Source organism: Condylura cristata, unplaced genomic scaffold (genome assembly GCF_000260355.1).
Source record: "Condylura cristata isolate star-nosed mole 26May11 unplaced genomic scaffold, ConCri1.0 scaffold00001, whole genome shotgun sequence".
In the NCBI taxonomy this organism is placed as follows: domain Eukaryota; kingdom Metazoa; phylum Chordata; class Mammalia; order Eulipotyphla; family Talpidae; genus Condylura; species Condylura cristata.
In genome coordinates this window covers 809,405-833,073 of record NW_004567102.1, presented here as the reverse complement: position 1 = coordinate 833,073, position 23,669 = coordinate 809,405, and the positions used below count along the sequence as shown (strand labels likewise).

At 39.8% G+C, this 23,669-nt stretch overlaps 1 protein-coding gene and 1 pseudogene across 2 annotated transcripts in view; one reads left to right on the top strand and one right to left on the bottom strand.

Annotated features, from left to right (window-relative positions):
- Positions 1 to 3,621, bottom strand: part of LOC101631082 — a 10,475-nt pseudogene extending 6,854 nt beyond the window's left edge.
- Positions 3,622 to 18,287: 14,666 nt separating this feature from the next.
- The window catches only part of LOC101618712 (HLA class II histocompatibility antigen, DQ beta 1 chain-like), a 10,230-nt gene continuing 4,848 nt past the window's right edge, over positions 18,288 to 23,669 (top strand). Inside the window, exons 1-2 of one of the 2 annotated variants that reach the window (XM_004673352.2) lie at positions 18,288 to 18,425; positions 22,719 to 22,988. In XM_004673352.2, coding sequence (XP_004673409.1) covers positions 18,317 to 18,425; positions 22,719 to 22,988 — 379 coding nt within the window. In that variant the 5' untranslated portion in view covers positions 18,288 to 18,316. The remainder of the gene's footprint in view (positions 18,426 to 22,718; positions 22,989 to 23,669) is intronic. The other variant, XM_012722443.1, reaches the window with a different exon arrangement.

Genomic DNA, 23,669 nt, shown 5'->3' with positions numbered 1-23,669 from the left:
GGATTCGCCAGAGACAGAGAGGGGAGCAGGACAGGCAGATCGTCGAGGTACACTGCTGAGGGGAGCAGTGGGCGGGTCAGGAGAGGTCTGCCTCATCATGTGGATCTCCTCAGGGGCAGGCAGGAATTGAACTCATGCAGAAGTGTTTTAAGCTGCTTCGTGCTGTGCTTCAACCCGCTGCACCACCTGCATACTTTTTTCAACATAGGAAGTGTTCAATAAGTGTTCGCTCATTGGATTGCACCAGTCAGACTTCATGCTTCTATAGCTACATAATATTTGACATAATGTTTGACATAGTTGCTGAGACAAAATGCACTACTTAATAGATATTGTGGCAACAAGAGGAAATGAAAATGGAGATGTGTGATAATTGGGGAGTGATCTCTGCCATGCCACTCTCCCCTCCCCTTTGCATTTGCACATTTCAGTTCATCACCTTTGCAAGGGTCACCTTGTTTCTCAAAATTGAGAAATTTCTTTAGGAGTTTCCAAAATATTAGAAAAGTATGCACCTCCATCCTTCTTATTTCTCTTTTTCTTAACCACAAACGAGGGAGCCCAGCTTATGGCAGGCCTTTAGTATCAATGTGATCTGCTTCTTAAAGGTCCTTATGTGGAATTTTCCTAGGACATCACATGACACTCAGTAATTGTGCCCAGTCATTTCCTACTGTTGTATTTAAATGTTATACTTGTAACTACAAGTCAATATTTTTTCATTTTCTATAAGCTTAATTCATTTATTTTTATTGAGGTATATACTTACAATACTTTACATGATTTAGACTCATACCAAAGTGCCCATTATTCTTTACCATTTTTCCTTGGGCCCTGTCCCCTTTTCTGTCCCCCTTCCTATTCTGATAGGCCCATTTCTTTTTTATTATTTATTAAATGTATTAATTTATATATCTACTTACATTGTTGGTCACTTTAAAACAATGATTACTTCCCCTCTCCCCCAATTCACCTCAAATCATCACCACAGTCCCCACATTCTTCCCTCCCTCTGAGGACTCTCCCTCCCCTGTAGGATATTTTTGGTTTATAATGTCTGTTTACTTTTGTTTTATTGTGTTATGATTTGCAATGTAATAACAATATAACCCCCCCCCCGTCTTATTTGGTTCTCTTATATTCCTCCTATAAGTGAAACCATTTGATATTTTTCTTATTCATTCTGACTTATTTCACTGAGCATGATCCCTTCTATCTCCATCCATGTTGCTGCATATGACATGAGTTTATCTTTTTTGATTGCTGAGTACTATTCCAAGGCATACACACACACACACACACACCATCTGTTCTTAATCCAGTCATCTAATTTTGGGCATTTGGGTTGTTTCCAGGACTTTTCTATTGTAAATAGTGCTGCAATAAACATGGGGATGTGTGTATCCTTTTAAATTAATGTTTTTGTGTCCTAGATCCCTAGGAGTGGAATTTCTGGGTCATATGGTAGCTCCATTTTTAGTAGTCTGAGGAATCTCCTCACAGCTTTCCATAGTTGCACCAGTTTGAATTCCTACCAGTAATGTAGGAGAGTTCCTTTTTCACTGCATCCTCACCAACATTAGTTGTTAGTTTTTTTTGATATGTGCCATTCTCACTAGTGTGAGGTGGTATCTCACTGTGGTTTTGATTTTCATTTCTCTGATAATAAAGGATGTTGAACATTTTTTGTATACCTGCTGGCCATTTGCAATTCCTCTTTGGAGAAGTATCTTTGAAGTCCTTTGGCCCATTTCTTGACTGGATTGTTTGTTTTGTTTTTGTTGATTCGAGTGTGTTCTTTGTATATCTTTTCGATAAGTCCCTTGTCTGTTGTATGGAGTGCAAAGATTTTTTTCCCAGTCAGTAGGGTGTCACTTTGTCTTGGTTAATATCTCTTTTGCAGTGCAGAAGCCTTTCAGTTTGATGTAGTCCCTTGTGTTTATCTTTTCTTTCATTTTCTTTGCTTTGGGTGATGAGTCTTTAAAGATGTTACTACGATATATGTCTTGTAGTGTTTTACCGATATTTTCTTCTATGTGTTTTATGGTTTTAGGTCTTATGCCCAAATCTTTTTATACATTTTGAGTTGTTTTTTGTGCATGGTGTGAGGCAGTGGTCTAGATTCATTCTTTTGCTTATATTGTTCCAGTTTACCCAGCACCATTTGTTATTTGGAGTGGGGTTTAGTCATAAGAAATTTCTGTTTGTCTGAGAATTTCCTTATTTTTTCTTCATAGAAGAAGGAGATATTTGCAGGATAAAGTATTCTTGGTTGGCATTTGTTGTCCTGGAGTTTGTTGAATATACCTCTCCACTCTCTTCTTGCCCATAGTGTTTCTTCAAAGAAGTCTGATAGCAGTCAGTCTGACTGGTTTTCCTTTGTATGTTATCTTCTTTTCCTTTCTGTCAGCTTCATTAATTTTTTCTTGTCTTGGATTCTTTAAAGATTTACTGTTATGTATCTTGCTGTAATTTTTCTTTTGTCATGAAAGTTAGGTGTTCCTTTTGCTTCTTGTATGTCTATTTTCATATCCTCCACGTTTGGGAATTTCTCTTCAATTATTTCCTCAAATATTATTTCTATTCCTATATTTCTCTCCTCTCCTGGTGACCAAGTCAAATCCAACACTATTGCACCAAACCTCCACAAGTGTGGTGAGGCTGAGGCTAGGTTGATGGGCAATGACCCTTGAGGCCCCCCTCTGTAGTTCCTCAGTTTGGGAAGGGGTTTGTGAGGTCTTTATCTTCGTTTTTGGAGCTGTCCTTTTTTCAAAGGGAAATGTGGGGCCCTTGACATCCAACAATAGGTAGTAGTTGATTTTGTTCTAGGCACTAAGTGATTCAATAACCTCTTCTTGTGAGTTTTCAGAACTGTGCTTTTCTCAGTGATCTCTGAGATACGGTTGGGGAGGGCTAGACCTTCAGCACAGAAATTCATGTCCAGAGTTGTACCTGCATGAAGCACTGCCCAATGTTTAAAGTCCTAACCATCAATGCTCCCAAGATAGATTCTTGCAACTACTGAGGGTGCAAAGCTCCCCTCTGAACATAGGCCACTTGTCCAAGATGGTCTTCCTGCCACTGGCTACACATGTTTTTCAGCTCACCTCTGTGGGGTATTCACCCCTTCTCCACTCCCCAGAGGCTTCTAAGGATTCTTGAACATGGCTGCCCTCTTGGCAGTAAATTGCATGCACTTTTCTGGCACCTCTGTTCCACCTGGGATGCGGTGTCGGCACTGGGTGGATACCCTTCTGGGCTCCAAAATCCAGGCAGGGGCTGTGCCTGGCTGCATACACTTTCAGCTTACTTCTGTAGGGGGATTTACCTTTTTTCCGCTTCCCAGAGGCTTCTTGGTGTTCATGAACGTGACTCTTTGTAGTATTGGCGTTTTGTGTGCACTTTGCAGGTGCCTGTGTTCTACCTGGGCTATGGTGGCTGCACTGGCTGCAGTGGGTGGATCCTCTACTGGGCTCCAAAACCCAGTTGGGGGCTGGGTCTGGCTGTACCTGCATTTCAGCTCACCTCTTCTCCACTCTGTAGAGGCTCCTTAGGGTCCCTGAATGTGGCTTCCCTCCCTGCAGCAATGGCATCTTGCATGCACTTTTCTGTTTGGCTCATTTCTATGATTGGCTTTCTAGGATTTGAATTTTGTGTCCTATTTAAATTTTTTTATAAGTTATAAAGATGTTCTCTAATATTATGTTCTAAAGATTGTACTGCATTGCTTTTTATATAAGACATGTAATTACATGGGAATTAATTTTGTACATAGTGTAATTTAGTTGTCAAATTTCATTAGTTTTTAAAAATAAGGATATCCAACCAATTCAGCAGTTTTTATTGATAAGATATTCTTTCCCACAGCTCACCTTAAAGCAATCAGGACACCAAAGAGAGGCAAAATGTAACATACTTCTGATTAAATTTACATAATGTTCCTAAGCATTTTTAGAGATTAATACCATTTGTGAAGGTATACTGAAGCACAAGGAAGTGATTGGTGTAGAAGTCTGAATCGTGAGTTGTCTGGGTGGGGAAGGAGATGAGTGTGGGTGGGAAAGGTACATTATCGGTTATAGGACAAATATTCTGTTTCTTGATCTGGGTGATGATTCCATTGCTGTATGCATAACTTAAATTCTACATTTATGTATAGTTCTACATGTTTTCCTATCTACATAACACTTTATGTAAAGTGTGAAAATGTAAAATATTTAACTTTTTGGCCAATCCTATTAGTTAATGTTACTGAATACCACTAAGTGATCAGCAGTTTTCAGTGTGCTGGGGATAAAGCAATTAACTGAATATATAGTGTGATACTGTGCATCCAGGAAAAAAGACTGTAATGAAAGTTAGACGAAAGAAAGCATCTGGAAGTACATCATTCAGCATATTGGGTAACAGGTATCTTTACAATCCTCATCTGCTTAGTGGCAGGAATAGAGGGAGGTACCAGCATCATAGTTTTTATTTGTGCCTTTAAGTCATGTAAAAAAAATCAAGATTTATGTCTCTATTATTCTAAATGCTTAGCTCTCATACACTCACTTCAGGTTTTGTTTTACTTTACAAACATTTTCTTCATTAGCCATCTAATCATTTCCTAATTCATTTAACTAAAGGAAAAATTTTAGATATTCTTATCAATACCTTAGTCATAACTTCTAAGCCCTGAATTTACTCAAGACTGCTAGAGAAAAGTGATGCTGCCTCATTCTTTATCTTCACTGGTTATAGAAAAACAAAGCTAAACCAACAGACACCACAACATAGTTATAGGAGAATGATTTCCTTTCCCCTTCTCTTCTCTTCCCCTCTACTTCCTCCCTATCCATTTTCCCTTCCTTTCCCCCAAAGCTATTCAACCACGGGGAAAGAGCCAACACTGGTGACAGTGAAAAACTGATCCTTTGCGTATTACCTCCAACAGGAAAGAAAATTTGTTCCTTCTAAAAGACCCTATGTTCCTCTCTTATTCATCAAATACCAGTTTTTATGAGAGTCTAAAGTATGCATGGCACTCCTATAATCCATTCTTATTATCATCACACTAATCTTCATGTCAAATTCCTGGTCACTAACCTTGGAATACTAAGTTTTTCTAGTGAATATTTTTCCTGCAACTAGTCCCATCTTTATAAACTTTTTAAAACAAATTTCACTGTCTTTCTTAGTATAAGTCTGCATATTCACTATGATCTCCCATTATTACTTAAGGAGGAGTTTCAGTTCCTATCAATCATGTCTTTTCTCTACACCCACCACCCATGACCACTCTCTCCACTGTATATTTATCACTATTGCTCCTGTTCCCTAACCAGTCTCTTGCTAGCCTGAGATATAACCTTGCCCTCATGTCCTCTACAACTTATAGTTATACAAATGTTCTCTTATTGTTGAAAATTATGTTTGGACTTAATTTTAACCATTTTCTTCACATTGAGCATTAGTGGTTAAGTATAATACTACTTACTACACATTGATTTGTGCTTTCATTGCTTTATCTATATTTATATCTATAGTGTCACCTGTATATCTATGTCTATTTATAATTCTCTCTTTCTTAGTATCACTAGCACCGGATACTGGGCATATAGGAGGCTCTCAATAAACTTTTAGTGAATGAATATCCCCAGCTAGATTGCAGATGTATGTACATTTCTTTGTTAAAATTTGCTGAATGGTGAACAGTTAACATTATAGCAACAAAAAGATATTGAGAATATTTTTTTTCTGTGAGGATATAAAATTTGGAAGTGAATGAAACAGGAACAATTTCTTTCACAAAATGCTATTTTCAGCAAATTGCTGCTAACTGCTGCCCCCTGTGTGGCTTCAACAACTTTTCTTATGTGGAAGCAGAAAACTATTTCTCCCTAGAAAATGTAAATTGACCAATGTATGAAGATTCACTGCTCCCTGGTCATGTCCAAGATGATTCTTAATGTTCTGTATTTGTTGTGAGGAGAGGATGTCCTGAATAAACTCCACAAACACAGGTTTTATGGATCATACCCCTACCTCAGGCCAAAGAGATTGAAGGTACCAAGGATGGCAAATCTCCTAATGTCATCACCACTGAAGAGAGGATGCTGAGAACTAAGGGTGGGGTTAAGCAACCAGATTTGTTATATTACCAGACATGTGGGCCTTGGGTAGCTGGTTTTTTGTCAACCTTCAGTGTGCTCTTGGGGTTCAGGCTCAGTGGAACTTGTAGGATGTGTTCACTCATTTATCTCTGTCTCGCTGGGTTATTCCTCTCTTCACTTCCCCTCCCCTCCTTTTATTTTTGTTTTTTGTAAATAAACCCTTTATTAACCTTTTTCTGTGTGTGCCTGCAGTTGGGTCTCATAGTTTTTTTTTAAGCATGTAGATGAGGACCTACAGTCAGGTCAACCCATCCCATACTGGGGTTTCCCTGTAACAATTTCATAATTCACTTATAAAATGTTTTCTTGATCCTGGTTGCTTGGATCTTTTGAATTTCTTTATTTTTACCTTTTCCTGTCCTTAATACATCCATAAAACTGAATTTTGATGTTTATCAGATTAATTTATTTCAGATCCTCTTCAGATTTATTTCTCCTTCCCCTTCCTCGTGCCAAATGCTGGAGTCCACTTGAAAACAGGTGAGCATTAGTCACGTGCTTATTTTAGGGCCTCGGTCAAGACCTTCCCTAGATCATCTGTGGGAACTGGCAACCTTGCCCCAGTACTTTCTCATTAATTTCACATTAATCACTGTCCCTATTCAAATTCAATACTGCTGCTGAGGTAGTGGTTACTTCGTGTTGTCAGTAGATCTCAGTACCCCTGGCCCAGAGGCCACTCAGCTCATTCTCCAGACCTTGCTGTCCTGTGCTCACCTGGGCTGCTCTCCTTGGACCACACTCTGTGTCACAGCTCAGGATGCTCAGCTTCACCCCTCAGATCCTGCTCCTCCTCTCTACCATGTGCCTGCAAAGAAATGCTTCCTCTCCCTTTCCCTTCCCTACACTTACCTTCTTCAATTTGCCCCAACATCTGCAAAAATATCCCTGCTCTTCTGAAGTCTCTCATAAAAAAAAAACAAACAACTTTTTAAAAAATGTGTGTACCTATGAATGGACACCTATGTGTGGATATACACATACAACTTGATTTTATAATGCCAACATAAATGAACTCACCACCCAGATGTACTTACACACACACACACACACACACACACACATGGACACACAAGTTGGTGCCATTCTTCAACCCCCATCACTCTTCTTGGTGGCAGTCTGCATTTGGGTGGGAGCATTGAGTAGAGTGTTAATGGGCACAGCTGGTAAACAGAAACATACTTGACAAACTCTGTGAATTCCCAGCCTCCATTTCTGACTTTAAGATATAATTTGTATTAGCTATGCCTCTGTAAGTTATTTGGGATTATTTTCATCTGGTCCATCTGAGATTTTCTCAACACATTTGCTTTTTAATAACTTTTAAATTTTCATCTGTGATGAGTCCTGCACTCCCCTTCCCTCCCTGTCCCCACCATATTACAGATAAAATTCTTGTTTTATATGACTTAATTAAATTGACTTTTAAATGGATTTTTGTTATTAAAACTTCCTTTATTTTTTTTTCTTATTTATTTATTTATTTATTTTGTTAATTACAAAAGTTTATTTTTACATCATTTTGTACATTTTTTTCCTGCATCTCAATTGTAATCCCTGCGGGTTTCCCATCACCAAGTCACCCGTGTGCCATCACCATAATCCCGTGCATTTCCCTCTCCCCCCCCCCCCCCCCGTTTTTGATCCCATTCCCCACTCCACCCCCACAAAATGTCTCTGGTATATGGTTGTTCATTATTTTTGTTATTTTCTTGCCTGGTCCATTATACTTCTGCTATGAGTGAAACCATCCAGTATTTTTCTTTCTCTTTCTGGCTTATCTCACTAAGCATGATCTTTTCCAGCTCCATCCAAATTGCTGCAAAAGACATGTGTTTCTCTTTTTTGGTTGCTGAGTAATATTCCATTGTATATATGTACCACATCTTTTTTATCCAGTCATCTACTTTTGGGCATTTGGGCTGCTTCCATGTTTTTCCAATTGTAAATAAAGCAGCAATAAACATGGGGGTACAGGTATCTTTTTCAATAAGTGTTTTTGTGTCTTTTGGGTAGATACCTAGGAGTGGGATTGCTGGGTCATAGGGAAGCTCCATGTTTAGCAGTTTGAGGAACCTCCAGACAGTTTTCCATAGTGGTTGTACTAGTTTGCATTCCCACCAGCAGTGCAGGAGAGTTCCTTTTTCTCCACAATCTCATCAACATTTGTTGTTGCTAGTTGTTTGAAGATGTGCCATTCTCACTGGGGTGAGGTGGTATCTCATTGTGGGTTTAATTTGCATCTCCCTTATTATGAGTGATGTTGAACATTTTTTCATATGCCTGTTGGCCATCTGCATTTCCTCTTTGGAGAAGTGTCATTTTAGCTCTTCTGACCATTTTTCGATGGGGTTGTAAAACTTCCTTTATTTCTTAAAGGAAAAAATGGATATAATATCTGATCTCAGAGTACCTGTTTAAACAAAAATATTAAAAAATTTTAGGCCCTCCTTGGCGGTGCAATGGGTTAGATGTAGCACTGCAAGCTAGCGGCAGCCACTTCAATGTGTCTGATCCCCAGCCCCGGAGGTGAACCACATGGCACGGCAGCTCTCTCTTGTCTCATCTGCTGCTTCCTTCAGCAGTGTACTTCATCCATCTGCCTGTTCTGCTCCCCACTCTGTTTCTGGTGAATCCTCTCACTGCCCCTACACCTCTGGCCTGTGTCCCAGTTATGCATGCATAAATAAATCTTGAAAAAAAATTAAACACATGCCACAATTCATTGACCAAATATTTCCAAATATTTGAGTTTTGAACTCTTTTTTGATAGAATTTTATTAAAATTATTTTCATGATATATATAATCAATATATATTGATCATATATTATATATAACTATATATAATGTTATATTATTTCAAGACTATTATAACTATCTTGTTAACAATGCTATGATGATTATGTATACTTATAATATACACTGTCACTTTTGTTGTATTAAAAAAATTCATATTTTTTGCTTCTGTACTCTTTTATGTTTCCTTTTGACATTCCCTTTTTAATAGTTTGAAATAGAAATCATTTTTGTGTATTTGTATTACATATATACTTTGTATAAATTTGTTGTAATTCTTATCTCTTTAGCTTTTAAGTCATACCCTTTATTTTTGTGATATACAATAGCTTCCTCTTTTTTTTACTGCTTACTTTCTAAGTTTTTTCTTTTAAGATTTATTTTTATTTATGAATAAAAGAACTGAGGGGTGGGAGGATTCACCAGAGATAGAGTGAGGAGCAGACCAGGCAGATCTACTGAAATACTTGGCTGAGTAGAGCTGCTGGTGAGATAGAAGAGGTCTGCTGTGTCATGTGGGTCAGCTCCCTAGCCAATGTCAAAGTTATGCTGCAGTGGCTGGAGATAGCTTGACAGTGCTGAGACTTAATCCCTGCATCAACAAGGAGGCTCTTTCCAAGTTTTTTGTAATGCATTTACTTGTTTGACATAGAGTAAGATTTAATTGGTTTTATGTACTCTAATAAAAGGTATAGAGTTTACTGTTTTTAATTTTGTAGCAGTTCAGTATTGAAGTTATAACACTGAGCAGTTGTTTTCAAATGAAAAACATATTGTCACATACAAAGAAATAGAATTATATAGCTTTTGTATGTTTTTCCTCCCATGTCTAATATTTAAATATGTAATCAAGATTTATAAACTGTATTGGGAATTTAATTCAGTTGTTAGTAATTTCAGACATGGAATACAATAATGGTTATGTTTTAAAAATATATATCTGTTGAATAATTTTGCTTTATACCATATTATAATTTGGAAAAATACACACCAACATGTTGTTTAAATACCTAATAAATTTCATTATGATCCAAGAAAATTACCAGTTTATGTCAGATTTGAATAAACTGAGCATTTTACCAGATGTCTTTACTGAATTACATTTTCACTTCAAAATGAATAAAAGATAGGCTATTTTTTGATGTTTCTATCACTTCTAGAAAGTATTTTTTTCAGTTCTTCAACATTTCCACATGTTCACTATGCTTATAACATAAACCATGCAATTTTTAACTGGATGTATAAATAATATCTCCTGAATTAATATGTTTTCCTTCATAAGATACAATTCATGATCCATCAGATTTTCCCCTTTAATTTGGTCCTCAAAATTTCAGAACTAAAGGAAATATACAGATAGTAAATTCTGGTGTCTTTGGTTTTATTATATTCATTAATATTTCCTCCCGTTCTTGCTATACACTTGTGTTAATATTGGTTTAATCATAAAAGTAATACATGTTCATTTAGTAATTAATAATTTTAATTTAATACATAAGTGCATTATTTTGCAACTTCTCTTATTTTTGTGGGGTAGATGAAATTTATTTTATCTTGCCAATACAATTAATGAGGCACATATCCAAAAACAGTAAGTGTTTTTATTAAGGATAGAGAAATCTACCTCATGAAACATCTCTAAATTGAGATTTCAATTGCTTTGCAGTAATTGTAACTACTTATATTTGAGGTGCAGTTGAACATTAAGTTAAGCATGGCTAATAGTCAGACGAATATCCTTTATTAATATATTTATATATATTTTTGTAGATCTCCTTGCAGCCAGAAATAATTTATAGTGATTTAAATCTTTAATGTGTCACTCAAAATGAGATCACAAGATACATTTCTTTTATTCTACAATTGTATAAAGCTTATTTTCCAGTATCTTCCTAGAAGACTCTTTGGAGTGCTGTTCTGTCCCCTAGATAATGTTTTCATTACACAGGTTGAGTAAATGGATGGTCAAATTTAGAGATTTTAGGTACATGACTATTAGACTATAGGTGGAAAGACTATGATGAAGATTAGAAATATTACAAGTAATAACAGCAATATGCTGAAGGAAATAGTGACTGTTACAAGAATTTAATGTTCAACTCTTGTTTTAGAAGGCAAATAGATTAACTGTTACATATTTTGCTAGATGGCACAACCAATTGTTTATAGAATGAGTTCTCATTAGTTTGTGTTTTATAGCTTAGAAATTATAAAAACAGTAAGGACCATTCAATTCTGGAGATGTTTAAACTTTCTAAACCTTACATTGTCTTCTGCTGCAATTATTAAATGGCATATTTTATTTTTATTTTTTTACATCATTCTTCATTTTGTGCATTTTTTTTTATCTCAGCTGTAATCCCCATAGACTTCCCACCACCAGTTCACCCATGTGCCATCACCATAGTCTCATGCACTCTTCCCACCCCAGTTTCAAAACCCCCATAAAATGTCTCTGGTTTATAATGGTTCATTGTTTTCATTTTTACTGTATTACATTTGCTTCTCTCCCTTTTTTGTCCTTTTTTTTTTTCCCCTCTGGTCCTTTATGCACCTGCTATGGGTGAAAACATCCAGTATACTTTTTCTTTCTGGCTTATTTCATTAAGCATGATCCTTCCAGCCCCATCCATGTTGCTGCAAATGCTGAGTTTGACTTTTTTGATTGCTGAGTAATATTCCATTTTTTATATGTACAGCCTCTTTCAAAATAGCCTCCTTCTGAGATTCTGTCATCTCAGGAATTTGAATAGCTGGAAAAGTCTCATTCACAGAAACCTGGAAAACCTGTTCTTTCATTTGCTGGAGAAGCCACTGCCTCCTCCCTGTGTACCTGGGCCTACTTTGTAAACTCCTCTGCTGCCAGCCAGCTTCAGACACAGATAGAGTGCCCCCCACCTTCTCCATCTGGGTCTAAGTCTCAACTGTCCTCCACTAGCTCAAGCTCCCCAGAAATGCTGGGTCTTATACCCTAAATTGTTCAGCCTAAACAAAGGTTTCAAGTTGTTTACAGGGAAGCTCTCCAGTTTCCCTTAAGAGACTCGAGGACCAATTTATCACGATCTGGATGGAACTATTCAGAGAGGACAGAGGTTACTCTTATATCAGCCCTTTTCCAATACAGACCTGTTTAATTGGAAAAGCCATACACCCTTGTACTTGGACATGCCTCAGGCCATGACTGATTTCACTCGATTATCCAAACCCATAAGCCAACCTGGGCAGGGCAGATGTTCAACAAACTTTGCTGACTTTGCTAATACTGAGGAAAGACTGTGAGTAACACAGTAGGGGGTGGGCACTACAGTTTCTAGAGCACAATGCCCCAGCTGAACATCCCAATCTGACCAATATGCCCAGAGCCAGTTTTCTTCTGACCCTAATTGGGACGGACCCTAATGATGAAGGAGACCAATAGAGGCTAGAAAGCTACCCAGAGTCCTTGATAGCAGGCATGAAAGAAGGGAGTAAAAAGCCCAAAACCAGCTAACATTTTACAGGGGACAAATGGAAGCTTGACAGCCTTTTACTAGGCTTATTTGTTTCCTTCAGGCTGTTCAGTTCCTTTGACCCTGAGGCTCTCGATAACCAGTGAATGATAACTGCTGCCTTTGGGAGTCAGGATCTTTTGAATGAAAATTAAAAAAGTTGGAGGGATTTGCTGGTATGAACATCAGCCAATTGATGGAAGTGGCCACAAAGTTTTTTCCTGGGATCAGGAAGCAAAGCAAGAGGTAGATAAGGAAAAAAGAAAAAAAGAGGCTGACCGCATAGATATGGCACTGACTGAATGCTAGTTTCAACCAACCACACCTAGTGTTTGGGGTGGAAGCAGAGGTAGGGAACACCAAATCCAATCCCCCTCTTTTTGGCCTCCACTTAATTAGACTAGTGCACACTCTGCTGCCAGTCTGGCCACTGGAAGATTGGATGCCCCAAGTGACCACATCAGGACTGGCTTTGGGGGCAAGTCCAGTTTGGCTGTTACTTCCTCAATCACTGTCAGGACACACCTGACCAAGACCTCATAAGATGTGGCATCAATGAGTCATGATGACCAGAGGCAACTGGGCTCTGCATCAGGCCTCCAAGAGCCTACGGTCAAAATTTGTATCAGGGGCCAACCCACTGAATTTCTGGTAGACACAGGGGCAGGGCATGTATGGATAGCTAATTTCTCAGTTTTGTCAAGTCTCTCTATGAGGCCACAAAAGTGGGGGGGAAGGATTCCTTCATTTGACAAAATTTGCATTCACCACTCTCCATGTAACCCATGGAGGAAAAAGGCTCATAAACGCTGGGGAAAGAATTTAAATTATAGAGAGTTAATACCAGAACTTCTTTAGGTGGTGTGAGCCCTGAAACAGGTTGCAGTCATGCACTGCCATGGACATCGAAAAAGTGACTCTGTCATTAAGTGATATAGGAAGGCAGACAGGGAAGCCACGCTAGCAGCCCCAGACAGGGAAGCCACGCTAGCAGCCCCAGACAGGGAAGCCACGCTACCAGCCCCGGGCCTTACTGCCAGCAATTATTGCTGCACCAGCCCTTCCAGCCCTTCCTGCCTCTTACCTGGACTAACACTGCCACTATTCCCAACAGGAAAAGAATAGCTGGAAATGGAGCCAGGGCCACTGAGGGCTGGAGAATAGAAGCAGCTTCTGGATGAGTAAATTGTAATACTGTCAGCCTGGGGTACAGCATTCATCTGAGACATACATCAAAAGACTCATGGGAAATGGGGCTTTGGAAAAAATACTTTCTCAACACTTCTACATCTCTATGCTCTCAGTAATTGCAAGAACAGTCTGTGCATGATGTGAAGTATGTGCCCAAAATAATCCACCAAGAACTTCAAGTTTCCCCACAAGTTCAGTACGTGGGAAGCTCCCTATTCAGCGACATCCAGGTGGAGTTCACTGAGTGGCTGTGAGACTGAGGAAACTGGTGTATCTTGGTCTTCATGTGCACATACTTGGGATAGCCACAAACCTATCCTTACTAGATTGAAATGGCTAGTGAAGTAGCCAAAGCTCTTTTAAAAGAACTCATTCCAAGATCCGGAATTTCTTTTTCCATTGGTTCTGATAATGCTCATACATTTGGGGCAGATATTGTCCAACAAGTGGCTTGAGGTTTGTGAATACATGGAAACTGCACATGGCTTACAGGCCTCAATTTTCAGGAAATGTTCAATAAATGAATCAGACACTCAAAAACCAGTAAGCAAAACTTTGTCAGGAGACTCAGTTGCAGTGGGACCAGGTATTGCCTATGGCCTTACTCAGATTTCCATCTAGTTCTAACCAACAGATGGGATTTCCCATTTTAAAATCCTCTATGGACATCCAACCCCCACTTCTTCCCAATTCAAACCCTACAGGGTGATCTTTGGGTACTATTCTCTGTCAACTAAATCAATGGGTACAGAAATGATTCCCTGTTAATCTCACAGGTCCTGTACATCCTTATAAGCCTGGAGATAATGTCTGGATTAAGCAATGGAATCTGCAACCTTATAAACTGCACTGGCAGGGCCCTTTTACTGTCATTTGTCCACCCCTATAGTAATTAAAGCTAAAGTGATCCCTTCGATTCATCACAGTCGAGTCCAACTGGTGGCTGGATCTGGCTGTGACACTCCCACCTCCTCAAACACATGCATGGACTTGTTCCCCTGCCAGCAAAACACTCTGTGACTAACCTCCACTAGGCAAGTGATGAGTTGCCTCTGACATGCTCTGCTCTAGACATACTGGAAGCTGACTAGTTCATGCATGGCTAAAGGCTGAGGACATCAGATCATGGCTGTTTTGTGTTCTAGACTTTCTCTTTTCTAATTTCTCTTTCTCTTATGATGGCATCTTTCAGTATGTCACCCCTTATAATCAATGCACACACAGCCCCCCCCCCCAGGAAGGAAGTAGAGAAACTCTACCTTGTTGTTCCATATCCATTTCCACTGTACTGACACGGCACAGGGTCAGTGCCTCCATTACTGTACTATCTTTTCTATCTGTGAGGTGGACTAAGAACTGGTATTTGTTTTGACCCTCAGTTCAAACTCATAAAAGAATAGGCCTCTCTTGGCTGAGATCCCTCTGACTTTCAATGGTGCTGTTTCAGGTACAGGTTGTGGCAACTTGTCCTGGGAAAGATCATATATGTCTACTATGAAAATATTTATGTATATTTATGTTCATATCAACACTGCTCACAACTGCCAAATCATGGAACCAAGTACCCTTCAACAGATGAGTGGTTAAAAAAAATGGTATAATATGTATGAAATGGAATACTACACAGCTGTGAAGGAAGATGAAATAATGACTTTTAGAACAAAATAGATGGATCTTGAAGTGATTAAGTGAAAGTGAAATATTTTGGAAATTTAAAAACAGATAATGGATGATTCACTCATTTATAGAAGATTAATAGCTAAAAGTCACTCATAGACATTATATAACAGGAATGAATCTTAGACTTACTGAAAGAATTTAAAAATTACCAGAGCAACCAAAGGAGGGGGGGTGATGAGAAAGGTAGAAAAATGGGTTATTGATTGGTATGTGTGGTTTGTCCCATGGGCCCCATGGTATAATGGTCAGCACTCTGGACTCTGGTATATATGGTTTGGTGGAGGGTGAATGGAACATGTATACATATGGAGGAGAAAAATGTAACCCCAAGATAAAAATTAAACCTAACTAAAAAGATGGATTTAAATTTGGATGTAAGATCAGACACCATAAAATTTACAAAACACTGCATGAAATTTATTTCTGTAATGTCTATTTTATTACAGTGGCATAGGAAACAAAATTAAAAATGAGAGTACATTGAACTGAAACACTTCTGAAAGAAACTACAATTAAAACAAAAAGAGACTCTACTGAATGAGAAATTTTTTTCTTTTCACACTTTTGACAAAGGTCTGATATCCAAAATCTACAAGAGTTCATACAACTCAATAATATGAAGAAAAACCAATAATAAAAAAAAATGGGCAGAAAGACTAACTAGATGTGATTCCAAAGAGGACTTACAAAGGATCAACAGGTAGATGAGAAAATGCTCACTTTCACTTATCAACAGGGAATGCAAGTGATTCCACTCACATTGTACTCAGGTAAGGTGTCCTGGATCAGGATGTTTGTCTTGCCCTTCTCTCAGGCCAGGCCAACAGTGGTTGCCCTGAGTAATGTGGCAAGGATATGAATGGTGCAGAGAACTCTACAAAGTGAGAGGAGGCTGATTGGATTATTGAAGGGGAAGCAGTTGGCAGAAACCCACACTAGAACCTCAGATAAAGTTTCAGTCAATCAGAAAGGGATTCTAAGATGACTCTTTTGTTGCTAGATGGAAAGTCTGTAGAAGAGGCCTCTAACTGGGAAATCCTGCATCTGAGCAGTCTCTGTTGCACAGCCCTGAAACAGAACTGAGGGGATTTCCTTGTGAGCATAGGACAGCATGGATCAGAGGCCTCTCTTTATTCTGAGGGACCCAGGTGGGACTGAGGGAATTGAGGTTAATTAATTTCAAGTTTCCTCTCTGACTATTCTTTCCTGACTATCAACCCTATTCCAAGTCTGAGTTTGATATTCTTTCTTTACGCTTTCACCTCAGTCATGTAATCCCAACTTACCCTGCAGTTACCCTGATACACCACTTGGGTGAAAGTCCAGTGATTAATTCTCCAGTCTTGAGTGCTCTGGAACTGTGTGCTATTTACAGGAAAAACTCACTGCTGTCATGTGCCACTGATTGAATTTTCTTTTTGCCTCTCTCTTATTTCTTTTTGCCTGATGAATTCCTTATATTCTGCTTTCAGATCTTTTTCATTTTTAAAATGTACCAATGGCTATTTTTGACAAGTGACTTCATACTTACTGAGTACCAATATAATTGCTATAGCAAGATCACTGGAGCTGTAAACCCAGTAGAGATTACCGATTTTACATTTATTTCCAAGATGTATGAAACATTAATAGACATAGCTATGTTCATATGGGTGCATATGCACATATATGTATAAATCATATATATATATAACATATAAAAATATATTCCATATAAATATACATATGAAAAAATAGTTTGAATACATTTGGGAATTATTACATCCTTATTCTCATCCTTATTTTAAAAGGAAAAATCAAAACACAAGGAAGAGAGAGAGGGAGGGAGAGAAGATAGAGACGAGAGATACTTATTGTCTTGTTTATTGAATTAGGCCAGGCTGTGTCCTAATTACCTTATAACCATTAAATATTGTTCTTACTTATGAAAGAAGACTGACAAATAATACTATAATCTAAAAATATTGATACTTTTGCCATTACAATTTGTTATTGTGACCTATTATTAACGCTGTTCAGGTCCAAGAAGTGCTTCTCCACATTGTTTCCCTCTATCCTTATATCTAAAGGTGCTGTAGGAACACAGTGACTGTGGATTTGTGGATATCAGCTGCTTTATGGCTCAGGAAGGAATTAAGCTGATGATGAGATTATAGAAGAAAAGTCAACTTAATTTTTCAAATTCTTTTATTCAGAAAGCATGAATGTCATAGAATCTTGCTCAATGAAGGCTTACTTGCTAGCAGCAGTGGGCACCAATTTTTACTTGCTTTCTTACAGTTCATATAAACCTGATATTCCCAGCATTTACACTTACAGGTAAAGAACATTTTACAATATTAACCAAGTTACTCATAGGTTCATATATCTGAAGATCTAGATGTCGAATGAATACAACATAATACATCTATTACAAAGAGATGACTGAGGCAACAAAAAAGGGTCAGCAATTTGTGGCTTCCAATAAAGCACATTAATGATAGAAATGAAGCTCACAACTGTTTCTTTGGAATGCCACTCTCCCCACCACAAGTGCAGTTTACACTGAGCAAGTAAGAAAACAATTGAACGTAACTGTGACAATAATTTTTTCTGCCTTGAAATATGATCCTCTATTTCCTCCATTTAAAAAAATCCCAAGCAGAAGAACAGTAGATTTTAAATAAACATCACTGAGATGTCTACTTTTGAATCGTTTTTCTCTTTTGGCTCTTTAAAAACAAGAAATCTTTAGAGTTTTTGTAAAAGAGAGAAAATCTTCACCTCAAATGTTCATTCACTGAAATATGATGACACCACACATTGGATTAAGAACCTTCATAAAGTGTGTCTGCCCAGAGACAGATGAGAAGCTGAAGTGCCAGTGCTGATTGGTTCCTTTCCTAGGAATCCTCCAATCTCATTGTGCATGAAGCTTTTGCAAGTTTTTATTCTCTGTAGCAGGTACATTTCTATTAAGTGTTAGTTGTGCTGACCACCATTCCTTCTTCCTTTGTGACTCAGTAATGTCTGGGAAATCTGCCCTATGGATCCCGGGAGGCCTGCAGACTGCAGCTGTGCTGGTGATGCTGTTGGTGCTGAGCAACCAAGGGGCCAAGGGCAGGCACTCTCCAGGTAAGTGCAGGATGGCTGCTCTCTGGAACCACTGCTCTGGGAACAGGATCTGAGGACCCAAGGCTTTGAGCGGTGGGGGATTTTATGATCTCGGAATACAGTCTTTCATCACACATATTTGCTCTTTGGGAAAGAATTATGTAGATTCTCATTTCCACCTTCTGAAGAAGAGGTGAGTGATGTCATTTTGATGAGATGTTGGGCTTAGTGAGTGGGGCCCTTGGCTTACCTCTGAGTAAAGTTTTGGCAGAACCCCCTTTCAGTGGCATGGGAGAAGTTTATGAAGGAGGCAAAGATATTTGAACAGACACAGAAGATGAAGGTTATATTTTCATAGGACAGGTTTATTAGGAAAAGAAGAAAGAAAAAGAGAGGGACCTGCATTGTCACAAGTGGGCATGGGAGCTGCCTTTTGCTAATGCAGAAATTGTACAGATACAGGGCCCTCCCTGATGGTGCAGTGGGTTAAAGCACAGCACTATGAAGCTGTCTACAGCCACTGCAGCACAAGTTCGATCCCTGGCCAGGGAGGTCACTGCAGACCTCTCCTCTCTCTCCTGCTGCTCCCCTCAGCAGTATACTTCATCCATCTGCCTTTTCTGCTCCCCACTGTCTCTGGTGAATTCTCTACCTTTTGTGCCTCTGGCTTGAACCCTAGTTCTTATATGCATAAATAAATAAATATTTTTTTAAAAAGAAATTGTACTGATACAGGATTCTTCTTGTTGGAAGGCGTTTATTCCCTTGTGGCATAGTTATCTATTGTTTAATTACTTACTTATGTGGTGACTAAGTAGATTTGAAAGGACTGATTATTCTCTGCAATGACCCTCCATCTCCTTATCCCTACCTCTAATCTGTGCCTCTAGGTACTTTCTATAGCATCTGATACTAGCTATAGCAGTTGGCATCTAAGGATTTTTAATTTCTATGGTTGGTTTAAAAACCATGCAATTATTTCTCCCCTCACCTCCAGTTTTCTGGTCTTGTAACAACTCCATTCTAAATTTTCTACTCAACCTCTATCTGTGAGGAAAGTCCTCATCCCATAGCCTTAAGCTGGGCTGTTATACTGGGGAGAAGACAAAGTGTGCATCTACCACCTGTGCCAGGACAAAATGCAGTTGGGGGTATTTTTTTTGAAGATATGAATCTTTCCAGAGCAAATAGCAGGATTTGCCATTTTAGAGCAATCTTGTCTGGACTAAATACTATCGTAGTCTGGGTTGGAGAAATGTAGGGCAGCAGTGGTGTTGGCAGTCTCAGTATCTGAGGAAAAGTACTCCACATTCTTTTATTGTTTGAATTTTATTTATTTACTTTTGCATAGAACTGGGGTACAGACAAGAAGTTTGGAGGTTGAGAGGATTCACCAGAGAAAGAGTGGGGAGCAGAACAGGTAGATATACTGAAATACACTGCTCAGGGAAGCAGTGGGCAGGTCAGAAGAGGTCTGCTGCACCAAGTGGGTCAGCTCCCTGGCCGGGGTTTGACTCAAGCTGTCATGGTGGGCCTTCGTGGTCCCATAGACCACACCGGGGAGGCCCAGGACCTTACATTTTTAATTTAAAATAGAGGATTTGGGAAGTAAATTCTTGGTATTTGAGGGAAGCTGACTGGGTAACCTCAGAAAAGAAGTTTTAATGTCAAGTTCACTAATTTATTATCAAATAATGACATGAGTGGGATTCAAAAAATTGAGTTGGATTGAATTTAGGAAAAAGGAGAATGTAAAGAAGGAATATAATATATATTTAGAAACCATTCCTTTTAAACACATGATTATGTAAACAAAGAAACAAAACAAAGGAACAGACAAAATTCAACTAAAACAAATCTTAGCAATATGACTACAGAATTGAGGCTATTGTCAGGGTACAATTTAATCAGGCTAAAAACTAAGGCCTCACTCCTGGTCCAGCAGGTTGCTTTGGTAGAACTGAATAAGTAAGGGAATTTATAAGGCTGCTTTGAGAGTAAAGCCATAAAACTGACCACCAGTACCAGAGAAGCCAGCCCAGTTTCTGAAATACAGAAGCAGAGGCCAGAGCATGTTTCTGTGTCCAAAGGACAGTGCCCAAGGCCAGACAAGGCCAGACATACCAGCGGATAACTGGCGCAAACTGGAGCATCATGTTATAAAGCTTGAGAAAACAGAGTATAAAAGAGAGCCTCAAATTCTCCTTTGGGCTCAAGCTTCTCAAATCTTAGCACACTGCTTCTCCTAGCAGTGTATTTCAATAAATCTACATTTTCTGTTCTTCACTCTGCCTCTGGTGAATTCTTCCCTCCCCCCATGACTCTGGTCTCACCCTGATATTTCTAACCAATACAGTTAATAAAAGGGAAGATGGAATGGGGAACTAAGGTGAGAGAGGGCCCAGTAGGCTATGGTAGAGAGGGTATGGATGCTTTGAGGGTGAACATAGTGGGTAACATACATCTAAAGAGGTGTAAAGTTGTATCCCTAGATCATTTACAATGTTGTAACCCCATGTTACTGCCAAAAAAAGTTTAAAAATAAATAAAAAAAAAACAAGCTAAAAAATTCTTAATCTTCCTAACATGCTATGTGTAGGTAGATGTTATGACCTTTTCCCATAATTACATTTATAACTTTAAGCTTTTAATTTGCTCAACCTGGTAATAGGCACAGTTCAATTGGAATCAAATTTATTCCACTTCAAAAGCCTATGCTCTTTCCCTGAATAAAATGTTCCCTTCTAGGACACTGGAGATTTAGGTCCCATCTACCCATGCAAGAATGAGCAAACCTGACCCTGAGCTCGATTTACTCAGAGATTCAGAATAAACCTGTTAACAGTCAGGGTAAAGGGTACCCCAGACTCCCAAACCTCCCTCCTCTAATAGGTTATGCCATCTACTGCATAAAGACAATAATACTATAGTGTGTAAGACTTTCAGTGGAAAGGAAGTTTAATAAAATTAGTATGCAGCAGAGAAGAGAAAGAACATAGTTTAAAAAAAATTTTCAGGGCCCTCCCTGGTGGCACAATGGGTTAAAGCACAGTGCTATGAAGCTATTGCAGCCACTACAGCATGAGTTCTATCCCGACCTGGGAGGTGATCCACATGGCACAGCAGACCTCTCCTGACCCACCCACTGTACCCCTCAGCAGTGTCTTTCAGTATATCTGCCTGTTCTACTCCCCACTATATCTCTGGTGAATCTTATCACCCCCCCCCCACCACACACACATACCTCTGGCCTGTACCCCAGTTCTGTATGCATAAATAAATCAGTTCTGTATGCATAAATAAATAAATCTTTAAAAATAAACAAATAAATTTTCAATTAAACACTCAAAGTTACCTCTCCCTGTGGGTAAATACCCGGCCAAACAGGGTTGGCTCAAAGCTGTGGTCACCGATGCCCAAAAGCCTGCCACAAGTCGAAGGCACCCTCTGCTGGGGACCTATAAGAAAGAGGTACAAGGGGCCCAGCATGTCTGAAAGGAAATGAGCTAAATCAAAATACAAGTCAAGGTAAACACTGCCATTGTCAGCCTCCCCACAGGTCTCTCACCTGTGTCTCTGCCATTTCCCTCAAGTCCCTGGTACAAGTCCAAGGCTGAAAAGCAAGTGTGGCTTTTTCACAGGTCTTTCTGCTACAAGTGTCTCCTCCAGTCTTCTTGCTCCTTCCTTCCTTTCGAGCTTCTGCTTCCTGCTCAGCTCCACCCTTTATTGGGATGGAGCAGGGGACTTGGAACCTCCCCTTTCTCTGGGACCACCGTTACAAGCCCAGTCAAAGGCCCTTTGCTGAGGACCAAAGAATATGCTTGTCAGGAGGAAGACACCCTTATTTCTATTTCTTTCTTTGTCATTCCTTTGAGCTGTCCTGATTATGTGGATACTTGTCTTTGAGGTTCCCAGAGCTTCTGTGGAAAATGGAATTTCCAGTGAGGTCATGATTCCTCTAAACGCAGAAATCAATGTGAAATCAACCCCCTGCCCTTTACTCAGTGCTCAGGTGCCAAGGCTTGCCCCCTCGAGATCAGCTTTCTTCCTTTCTTTTCGCCACTCTTCACTCTCTCTGCCGGAGGCTCTGGAAACCCTCAGGGGTGGGAGGTGGAGCGGCCGCCGGCCTGGGAAGAGTCACGCGATAAGCCAGAGTTCAAAGGGGGCGCTGCAGGCCAGGTTGGACCAAGAACTCGAAGTGGCAGTTTGGTTTCAAATTTATTCCGTTCAGTTGCCTGCCTCCATGGCACAGGCGCTGAGCATTGTTCTGTGGGGCGGAGGCTTCACTGAGCCGCCCTGTGTGATTCCCCGCAGAGAATGCAGTGTACCAGTTTAAGGGCCTGTGCTACTTCACCAACGGGACGCAGCGGGTGCGGCTTGTGACCAGATACATCCTCAACCGCGAGGAGGTACTGCGCTTCGACAGCGACGTGGGGGAGTACCGCGCGGTCACCGAGTGGGGGCGGCGGATCGCCGAGTACTGGAACCGACAGAAGGACATCCTGGAGCGTGCGCGGGCCGAGGCGGACACGGTGTGCAGACACAACTACCCGATGGACGCTGCGTTGATCTCCGAGCGGCGAGGTGAGTGAGGGTCGCCAGCCTTCAGCCTGGTGAAAGGAACCCAGGGTGGTCAAGGGTGGCGAGTGGTGGGGGAGGGGCGGTGTGATGGGTCGCTGGCAATGGAAGGCAGAGCGGGCCTGGGGGGGAGGGGCACCCTTCCACAGCCGCTGAGAGTTCCCGCAGAGGGGGCCAGCCCCGTCCAGTGTGACACTACTGCAACATGCTAGCGGTATGCATACACACTTTGCAATAGCCCACACTATTCACAAGTCCTGAAGTCTCCCCCAAATACACAATAGTCCTGTTCTCTACTAGAAGAGTATGGAGTCCAACGGAAGCAAAGCCTCCTTGAAGTCAGTTTTAACCACAAACAGCAACCTGAGTCTGTTCCTTCCTGTTTTCAGTGTTGGTCAGACCAAAGGATAACTCTCAGGGGTTGAAAATTCAAATTAGTCCTTAATCTGACCTCACTGTTAAATAGCTTTTAACTGACTTTACATTTTACAGGTTTTGCTTTCTTCTGAGTAACATCCTAATGCCAACCAAATACAAATACTTCTGCTATTTGTTCTTTTTCATAAAATGAGTTTTCTCATGAATTTCTGTTCTCTCTTTTTATTCTCTTCAAGATGCACAGGTTTTTGGTTTTTTAAAAATAATAGTATAATAGGTTATTTTAGCTTTTATAAATGTAAACCATAA